Source organism: Tarenaya hassleriana, unplaced genomic scaffold, assembly GCF_000463585.1.
Source record: "Tarenaya hassleriana unplaced genomic scaffold, ASM46358v1 Cleome141, whole genome shotgun sequence".
Classification (NCBI taxonomy): domain Eukaryota; kingdom Viridiplantae; phylum Streptophyta; class Magnoliopsida; order Brassicales; family Cleomaceae; genus Tarenaya; species Tarenaya hassleriana.
In genome coordinates, this window is record NW_010964708.1 from 229,687 (window position 1) to 240,647 (window position 10,961).

General features: G+C 36.5%; 1 protein-coding gene across 1 annotated transcript; it reads left to right on the forward strand.

Annotated features, from left to right (window-relative positions):
* Positions 1 to 2,988: 2,988 nt before the first annotated feature.
* Positions 2,989 to 9,081, forward strand: LOC104808407 (mitochondrial substrate carrier family protein C). The gene is given in 8 exon segments (XM_010534084.2): positions 2,989 to 4,696; positions 5,097 to 5,514; positions 5,658 to 5,714; positions 5,716 to 5,791; positions 7,134 to 7,249; positions 7,342 to 7,420; positions 7,715 to 7,948; positions 8,488 to 9,081. Coding segments are annotated over 8 exon segments (2,499 nt in total). The 5' UTR covers positions 2,989 to 3,513; the 3' UTR covers positions 8,824 to 9,081.
* The last annotated feature ends 1,880 nt before the right edge of the window (positions 9,082 to 10,961 follow it).

Consider the following 10,961-nt stretch of genomic DNA (forward strand, 5'->3'; position numbering starts at 1 on the left):
TGATCATTGGAAGGCCATAATTACACTCCTTAGATATCTAAGGTATACTGAGAATTATGGACTACACTATACAAGATATCCAGCAGTATTAGAAGGATATTTTGATGCGAACTGGATCTCAGATTCGAATGAGAATAAATCCATAAGTGGATATATATTTGTTGTTGGTGGAGGTGCTATTTTGTGAAAATCTTCTAAGCAAACGTGTATCGCAAGATCCGCTATAGAATCTGAATTCATAGCTTTAGATCTTGCTGGTGAAGAAGGTGAATGGCTTCGAAACTTTCTTGAGAATATTCCTATATGGCCTAAACCGGTGTCTGAATCCGCAGACGACGCAACTCCATTAGAAAATTACTAACAGATGGTGTCATATCTATTGATTTTGTGAGATCAAAAGATAATTTGGTTGATCCTCTGACGAAAGGCCTTAACAGAGATCAGGTAGAAATATTATCGAGGGGAATGAGATTAAAGCCAATAGAATGACAAACCACCATGATGACAACCCAACCTATCTGGACAAACCACCAGTGTTAGGTTCAATGGGACAACAAAATTGTGGGGGGTCGATGGGATCACTCGAGACTGATGTCTCTTCACATTCCTATGATAAGAGTGATACAAATTGGAAAGGTTGAGTTTATGCTCTTAAAGATTCTCTTATCTCCTTCGAGAGTGGAGTATATTAAGATACTCTCAAAGAGAAATCTCATATATCAAGTATGAAGTGGGTCGCTTCTATGAGAATGACAAAAGGGCTAGTTCTCTAGAGTATTTGATGAAATCTACCAGGTGCTGTCCCAGGGCCATAATGGGCGCAACAAATGGACTAACAAGAGAGAGAGAGGGGGTGCTGCGTGAGTACTGTTTCTTGGTGTATACAAAAGCTGAATAGTTCAAGACATCGCGTTCACTGTTTAGCAAGTACATCCAATAGTATTTCACCAGGGCCATAATGGGCGCAACAAATGGACTAACAAGAGAGAGAGAGGGGGTGCTGCGTGAGTACTGTTTCTTGGTGTATACAAAAGCTGAATAGTTCAAGACATCGCGTTCACTGTTTAGCAAGTACATCCAATAGTATTTCACTACAGAAGGTTCAAAGGTAAAACTACCTTTCCGGATACAGTAAACTCTCTATGAATAAATTTTGCTTTGCACATCATCTGCATACAATGCATAGTTGCATGAGATGCATTTACTAACTCAAGACCTTATTTTGATGTTTGTGGGGGATTGTTGGATTTGGTTTTATTTGATAGAATCAAAACGGGTCTAGCCCGTGAGAAGTCTGATCCATGGAAAGTTATAGAAACTTTAAATTCTGCAGAATATTGAGAGAATATTCTTGATTGATTTTGAAATTCAAATTGGATTCAAATTTGCTATCAAATATGATTGAGATAAGATTGAAATAATATCAAAATAAAATCAAATTTGAATTTTGAAAATCAAATTGATTTTATTTTGAGATTCTCCCCTCTACTATAAATAGGGGTCTTGGGTTAGTTCATTTAACACAGAAAATAAAAATAAGCATTCTAGAGAAAAAAAAAGCATTCACATATTTGTTCATATCTCTCTTTTAGTTCACTTGGTATTTGGGAAGCTTTTTCCAAATACGCAGTCGTTGTATCTAAGAGTTCATCGTGCTCCAATAACCTCAAAACTTTAGAGGTAACACGGAAATCGAATTTAAGAAAACTGTGTTTCACAGATCTCAACAAAATAATCTTTTAATTTTAAATACTTATCTAGAATCGCTCGAATTGTCGGAATTTTGCTCGAATTATCGGAATTTTGCCGTCGTGAATAACTGCCATTCCTAACAATAATCTGTCAATATTTTCATATTTTGCCATTAATTATATATTGTGGAGGTGAAATTCTTGGAACTCCAAGTGGCATGATGTTCAGCAACCTCTTACGTCAGTGTCTATCCTTCCACAATGCTCAAATCCTAAATATTAAATTCCCTTCTCTACTTTTAGAATTGTTATAAAAAATATCCCAACAAAAATACGACAAAAACGATATTCTTCTAGCATTAAACACTAAAAAAATTCCAGAAATTAATATTTATCACAGGTTTGTATTTGAATAATCAATAATGACGGTAATATATTGATAATTACTTCTTTATTTTTAACTTCTTTTATTTACAAAAAATCGAAATGTAACAAAATTAGGGCATTTGTATTTTCAAAATAATCATATATATATATAGTTATTATAGAACAAATATCATAACTTAAAATTATTAATTAACTATAGATATTGACATATTTTAGACAAAAAAAGGTTCGAATGGCATTTAGAAGCTAATTTCATCGCTCATTTAATATAAAAATTATAAATTCTATTTTTAAAAATGTTTATCGTTTTCACAAAGCCTATAAAATAGTTTTTTTTATACGAAAGATCATTTCGTAATGTTTGTATAACAACAATTTTTCTTTATCCCTTTGACTCATTTCTCATCTTATCTTCAGGGTTCACATTTAAATTTTGAAAGTTTTTTTTGGTAAACTTAAATTTTGAAAGCTATATTTTTCATTGGTTTATTTTTGGATCTGTTTCCAGTTCACATATATTTTATTCTTTTGGTAAACTTTATTAGAATTAAACTTTTATTAACAAATATTTTTTTATTCCAAAAACTAATATATTCTATTTTTAACGGTTTTAATTAAAGTTATTTTATTTTAATTAATTTAATTTAAAATTATATATATAAACTGTTTAAATAGAATTGAATTTAAGTACAATTTATTGGATTTTATATAACCATTAAAATGTATAATATATTAATTTATCAAATTAATAATACAAATGTACAATTAAAAAGCAAGAGAGTACGGAGGATAATGCTTTAATTAATAGTATTTATTTAGATTATAATTCATGTCTTATCTTCTTCCTTTTTTTTTTTAATTTAATAAATTTTTTTTGGCAAATAGGGAAAAAAATAGAAGCTAACCCAATGCACGCTCTTCATCCATTTCTTCTTCTGCCACCACCACATCTCTCTGTGTCCCAATCTCCAAAGCTTTTTTCCTAAAGCTTCTCACTCTAGCTTCGCCGTTCTCGATTCGCTGCATTTCCCCTCGTCTTCATTTTGAATTTTGTTGCGCAGTCGTGTCTCTTCCCTCCTCTTCATCTTCGCGATCGATGAACCATGACCCGGACGGCGAAATCTTAATCGGCTTTGTTGCCGTACACTTTCCGGCGATTACAACGTAGATTCGATCTATTCCTCTGATTTCTTCGTGTTTTTTTCACGGTGAATCGTGGGTTCAATAACCTCTCCGAGCAGTTTTAGGGCATCATTTTCCCGCCGGAGATTCAAGTTTCTGTGGATTTCAGCTTTGTGGGTTTGTGTCGAACTGTGTTTACCCATTTCGTTCAGGTCTAATTTAGGGTAAAGTTCTTGGATTTGGGTTGATCTTGTTTTGCATTGAGACGCTCGAGTTGTTGTTCATTGGATGGTACTGTAATAGAGTGAGAGAAATGGTGTCTGGGAATGATCCTATTGAAACTATCTTTAATTCAATACAAGTCGTGAAGGATGCTCTTTTGCCGATCGAATTAGGGATAAAAAAGGCTGCGAAAGATATTGAAAGCTCTTGGGTAATGAGCAAAAACGAAGAAAATGGTGTTGGATTGGTTATGGAATCGCCTAACGGTTGTAGAAATAGAAAGGTACGGAGTAATAATATGAAGAAGCGAAACTGTGGTAGCGTTGGCTCTGGAGATGATAATATTCAGTGTTTGGTAAGTGAAGAGAGAAAGAAGGGTTTATCCATTAAGATTCCTGTGAAGATGTTTTTGGGGATGTTTTCTCCGAATATGGTGAACGGGAACGGTAAGAATGATGTGGTGAAGAAGGGGATGAAAGAGAAGCGTTTGGAGAAAGATGATGGTGGTTCTTGTACTAATTGTTTCAAGTTTGCAATGACATGGTCTTTGTTGGTAAGTGGTTTTGTCCAGGCTTTTCCCATCCCGTTTAAAACCAGTAAGAAAAGGATTCAGAAAGTGGAGGATGACAGGAACAATCTTTTGCATTGGCGTAAAAATGGGTTTAAGCCTAAGCTTTCATTTGAAATCAGGAAGGAAACAAGTGGTCAATCCACTATGTCGAGTAAGAGTGAGGGAGGACGACAAGAAGGGAAACACCTTTCTCTTGAATGCCTACTAGCTTTTGCTTTTGACATGTTGACTCAGAATCTTCAGAAGCTGGACCCGTTCATGCAGGACAGTGTCCAGACTGATTCTTGTTGTCCTGATAAAGGTCCAGCCTTCTCTCAAGTTGATCATCCACAAACGTTTAACATTTGGGAAGCTAGAAAACTTGCTTTAAATGGATTCATTGGAAACTTGATGTTTGCGAGAGTTGGAGATGTGGCATCCAGTATAGTTGGACTGACATCCCCTGTCAATGAAGAGGGTGATGACGGTAATGTCAGTACTGGTGGTAAGGAGGAAAATGCAGATAATTCTCCCCAGAAGTTGGCAAGTGGAATACTGAGTATACCTTTGTCAAATGTGGAGCGCTTGAAATCCACTTTGTCCACTGTTTCATTGACTGAACTAATCGAGCTTTTGCCACAATTGGGACGGCCTTCAGCAGATCATCCTGACAAGAAGAAACTGATTTCTGTACAAGATTTCTTCAGATACACTGAAGCTGAAGGTATGATTCCTCAAATAGTTCCTTAAGATCTGTGTCTCTTCTTAGATATTGATACAATAGGAAAAGTGATAATCTTTCATCATTGTTTGTCTATTATTCGTACTGAATAATCTTGAAGTTGACCTTTGAGTTTTTTCTTTTCGGAATCATTTAGAGCAGGCTTGCTTGCGATCCATTTGCCTGCAGGCATAATATATCTTTTCTCGGTTGTTATAACCTATATACTGCATGATGTGTCCTCTAAGAGCCATAGGAAATGAGGATTTGATGCATAAAACGAGAAAAGGAACCTTTTTTTTTTTCTGTTGCTTATGAAATCTGAATGAACAATTGTTTTTGTAGCTGATACTATAGTTTTCTTTAAGATTTTCTATGTTTAAGTCTCTGAGGCTTCTTCCAGGCAGGAGATTCTTTGAAGAATTAGATAGAGATGGAGATGGTCAGGTGACTCTGGAAGATCTGGAAATTGCTATGAGAAGAAGAAAATTACCTAGAAGATATGCCAAGGAATTTATGAGTCGAGCTCGGAGTCATCTATTCTCAAAATCATTCGGTTGGAAGCAATTTTTATCATTGATGGAACAAAAGGAGCCGACCATCCTCCGTGCCTACACATCTCTCTGTTTGAGCAAGTCTGGGACTCTTCAGAAGAGTGAGATATTGGCATCTCTTGATAATGCGGGACTTCCTGCTAATGAGGAAAACGCTATAGCTATGATGAGATTTCTCAATGCTGATACAGAAGGGTCTATCTCATATGGACATTTCCGTAATTTCATGGTTTTGCTCCCGTATGAACGGCTACTAGATGATCCTAGGTAAGAATCTTCTTCTTCTAGACACTGTAGAAGCTCGGATAATAATGAAACACTATCACTTCTCTCTCATCTATGCTCCTTCTTTTCATGTTTATCTTTTAAATACTTCAATGATGGTTGGCACCTTTTTCTAACACGTACAGGAACATCTGGTTTGAAGCTGCAACTGTTGTTGCCGTCGCACCTCCTGTGGAGATTCCTGCTAAAATCCGCATTGGCAGGAGGGCTGGCCTCTGCTCTGTCCACTTCCTTAATGCATCCAATCGACACAATCAAGGCAAGTTTTTCTTCTGCAGTTGATGTAAATCTTATAAGGGTTCGACTGGTTGTACCGTAGCGGTTGCGGGTGGCGGCGTTTTCAGAGCGTTTGATAGCGATTATGAACGATTAGTACTGGCTTGTTGATAAATTGCTGTTGGCAGTGATTGCGGGTGGGTGCGGTTAGAAGTGAATTGTTCGTTGCGGTTGCGGTTAATTTAAAATAATTTTTTATAATAGTTTTAATTAAATTTTTAGTATCATTTGACAAAAATTATTTACTAAATTTATAATAATTAAATAATAAATTTAAAATATAAATATTATCAATTTAATTTATTTTAAATAAAAAAATAATTCTATTATAAAAATTATTAAAATATTATTATTAAATCTAAAAAGTATACTATTATATTTTTTTATTAAAATATAATACTAAAAAATAATATCAAATCATAACACTAAATAAAATCATCACCAATGTATATATTACTATTTTATATAATTTTTAATAAGAATATTTTGGTTTTTTTTGTCAAAATGTCGGAAACCGCTACCAAAACGCAAATTAGAAGTTGCTCTAAGAAAACACAAATTTGGCTGTATTTGCGGGTGGTTGCGGTTCAACCAGTCAGTTTTTCAATCGCTTGCAACCGTCGAAAATCGCAACCGCTTCGTTTGCTGGTAGCGTTGCCACAACCAATCGCTCCCTAATTGATCTGTTAGAACATCTTTATGTGCCCTGGTTGGAAAGTTTACCTGAGAGTTACTAACGAGTAAGATGACCTCTATCAGGATTTTAACTTGTTATTAGGTTTTCTTTTTGTCTCTCGAATGATTCGGGTAATACATTTAACCAAGACCCGAACCCATCGGGATATTGAAATCCCGACCCAAATGTGCATTGTTTTTTCTTTTGTTTCCACATTGATGTCTAGTGGAACCCTGATGTAGACATAGATAGAGAAACCTGGAAATAGATATGAAGAGTAGTAGAGATAGGTATATATTGTTGTAAATATCAAGATCTTCGATTGAGGATTGGATTAATGGTGCTCCTCCTTCCACTCCCCCTTAGACAACCTACACTCAAAACAAGCATGAAAACCTCTAATCCTCAAAACTCAAACCCTAGTGGCTCGTATGAAACTCAGAATCTAATGGTTAGATGACCCGATTGTGTGTCTATAATATGGAACTGTAGCGATTTTTTTAAGGTCGGATTTAGACCTTCACCCGACCTGAAATTTCCTCGGGTCTTCGACCGAGAGGGACTCATATAATTCCTCTAGTGAGGTTTTGTTGTGGACCTTGACATATATTGTTATATTGACGGATTTCACCGGTTCTTTGGTTGTCAGACACGTGTACAAGCTTCGACCTTATCATTTACGGAAGTGATCTCTCAGCTTCCGCAAATTGGGGTTCAGGGAGTATACCGTGGTTCAATTCCCGCAATTCTTGGACAATTTTCGAGGTCTTTTGTTCTATTTCAAATCAAGTTGCATACTTCTTTTACGTCTTGAAACTTCATTCGCCTTTTTCACTAATTTTTTCTCATCATTTCAGCCATGGCCTTCGGACTGGAATATTTGAAGCTACTAAACTGGTGTTGATAAATTTTGCTCCTACTCTTCCAGAAATCCAGGTGATGAACACTGTCTCAATTTTGATTCTAATCTTCCAGAAATGTCTGGCATTATTATACAGATTACCACCCCACAGTAACAAACAAGTTATGATTTTTACATTCTAGTAACCAAAATTATGCAAACCTACATAAAAAAATCGCAATTTTTCCATGCCAATTGCTTCATATGATACCGCAGCATTCAAAAATGCATTCGAGCTCATTTCTTTCTGTGTATGAACACTGTCTGTTTGCATTTTTTTCTGTTATGTCAATATGTCATACTAGTTGCTATTGAACATATGTGTGCAGGTTCAATCTGTGGCATCATTCTGCAGCACATTTCTGGGGACGGCAGTGCGAATCCCGTGCGAGGTACTTAAGCAACGGTTGCAGGCTGGTATCTTCGATAATGTCGGGGAAGCTATTGTAGGCACATGGAGGCAAGATGGTCCGAAGGGGTTTTTCCGTGGGACTGGCGCCACTCTTTGCCGTGAAGTTCCACTCTACGTTGTTGGTATGGGACTCTATGCTGAGTCCAAGAAGGTAATAAATAAATAAATAAATCTTAAAAGAAAACATGAGAGGTTGTAGAAACTAGGAGTAGGGGTGACCAGTTTGGTCGTATCTGATATAAAGGTTATGATTTCTCTAAAACCGAATCAAATAAAAAAAAGATAAGTATTTTTATCAGTAAAAACCATACCAGAATCTAAAGAATCAAATTCAATATAAAAAAGGATGGTTATAGTTTTTCTAAAACTGAAATAACCGAATTGATCCCAAACCGAAACCCGGTATGGCCACCCATGCCAGGAACCTATTGGATCTGAGATTGGTTCTACCTCCTTTTTTATCTGATGATGTCTTTATTCCACCAAAAACTTCCTTTTACAGGGGGAAAGTACATGACCTAGGGTTAGAACTCTCGGGCATGTCCATTATTCCTAGAACTCTCAAACTCAATTAACTAAGAAAAACCCAAAACATAAAAATTCCTTAATCTATCAGAAGAATACGTCTGATCTGGAAATCAAGTTTCGATGTCTGAAACATGCACATTTTTCCGGTGATATACTCTTAAGATGGCGGCGAAGCTATTGGGAAGAGAACTTGAGCCATGGGAAACGATAGCGGTCGGGGCATTGTCGGGAGGTGTAGCAGCTGTAGTGACAACGCCTTTCGACGTGATGAAAACGAGAATGATGACGGCTGCACCTGGACGGCCCGTTTCAATGTCAGTGGTCGCAATCTCCATCCTTCGTCACGAGGGACCGCTCGGTTTGTTCAAAGGAGCAATCCCTAGGTTCTTCTGGGTGGCTCCACTCGGCGCCATGAACTTTGCTGGTTATGAACTCGCCAAGAAAGCCATGGACAAGAACGATGACCTCATCCCCTCAGATCAGAAGAAGCTTTGCTGATTTAGCTGCGGAAATGGTTTCTTTCTTGTCTTTTTTTTTTTTTCTGCTGGGGATGTTTTTGGGGCAGCTTCTCAGGTTGTCTTTTTTTTTTTTGGCATTGTTAGTACTCCTTTGAAATTTTGAAAGTGGTTTCTTTTCATCTGTTGACGGTACATATCTCAGTCCCCGTAGTTCAGGTACTGTACTTTCTCTGTATCCCCCCTTTTTTTTCTGTTAGTGAAATTGTTTGCTGTGGTTTCATTCGAAACTAAAAGGAAATGCATGTCTCCAAAATTATCCAAATCTAATTCCCAGTGAATCTAAACTTTCTCACTGTTTTGTGAGAAATTGACGACTGAATCAATTGGGCAAAGACAGTCCAACGCCCACATGAAAACAGACGTTTGCTCAGTTTAATGATGATGATGATTCTAATTGTCAGGACAAAAGGAAAATAACTCTTGATGCCAGAGTTGTTGGATGTTAAGACATGGAGGAATGGAAATATGATTTAGTATCCTCAGTAGTCTGTTCCGGATTTCATCATCAAACTTCTTTTTCATCTTTTTCAGCTCGGGGTGCTTCTCATGCCTTGGCCATCATGGTGCTGAGCCTTTTTTGTTTAAGGGCCATAACATGAGTTAGGATCATATATTAGAGTAATGAATAAGGCATGAAGATCAAGGTTTCTTCTTATTTACCTTCAACTCTTGGACATCGGCTATTTCTTTCTCCAACCGTTCTGATTCCTTTAGGGATTTTTCCTCCGCCTCTTTCAACTCAATCAATCAACTACACATGAAACAAGGAACAAAGATGAGACCAATGTTTGTTCAAAGATCTTGTAGTTGAGAAATTGGAAGTCGAGGCAATATATGAGAAGAACCCTGTTGGCTTATTTTTTGGTTCAAAGTCTGAAGGCGGTTTTGCTGTGGGTTTTGTGTAGGTTTATTTTTTATTGTGCATTTAATGTTGCAGTTTTTTGTCGGTTATTTGTTTGGCTCTATAAGAGCATGTAGATGTTTATGCATAAATTTATTGCAGAAGTTGGGTTTATGTAATCCTACTCATACGAGAAGATGTGTGTGTATGATTGTGTTGATATATATATGTGCTGTGTTTTATGAAAATAAAGTGGAGTGTGTTTTGATTTATAAAAGTTATCATGGTATCATAGCGTTTAATGGTCTTTTTGGGATTTGTGGGAGTATGGATCGAAAAAACGATTCGATTTTGGGTTTTTGTTTTAGGGTTTGAAAGAAAAGAGAGTTTGTTTCTCGTTTGATTATAGGAGAGAGTGCAAAGAAAGATCACTTTCTGATAGAAACTTCGAGGAGCAATAGTGAAGAATGACGGTGACATGGTAGTGGTGTCGTGCGTTATGGTGGACCATATGACAACCATGGTAACACGTATTTTGTGTGAAGTTTTGATATAAGATGTCTAGAGTATTTCACTCGGTTTTACATATTTGTAGACATTTTAGGGAAATTTTGGTTTCGATATTGGTTGGTTGTGTTCTTTGGTGTTTAAACAGAAATCCACACATAAAGAGAGCAAAAGAAGTAGAAAACATAGATTACGGAACATCACGGACGAACTGGGAATATTTGGAATTGTTTCGGAGAAAACGTGAAGTTCAGAAAAGTCAAATCTTGCAAGTCCAATAACTTTCACTCTACAAGTCCAAATCATGCATTCTCTACATCATTAGAAAGCTCTCTTCGATAATACACATAGACGTAAGATCACCCAAATCTGATGAAGGAGCAGGAAGTTATGAGCAAATTCGTGAAGCCCATCAAAACTGCGATGTGACACGATCGTGTCTGCAATGGTCGAATTTATTCAGACTTTTGCAGAAAATAGGCCTAGAGCACACAAAAAAAAGGGAGATTATCAGGAAGCAAGAGATCAGAGTAGAAGACGGAGATCACGAAGCCGAGAAATCGACTAAGAGTTTCTTCCTTATTCTATTTTATGATGTTTTGTTGTATTGATATGAACCCTGTCGTTCGATGTTTAGCGAGTAGTTCCATAACTGTAGGTTAGGGATTTGCTATGTAGGGATATTTGGTTTTTAATTCTAGACTTTGTGAATTTATTTATTCCATCCAGTTTATTGAATTGATTTTAGTGCTTTTGATCTCGTTGCCACT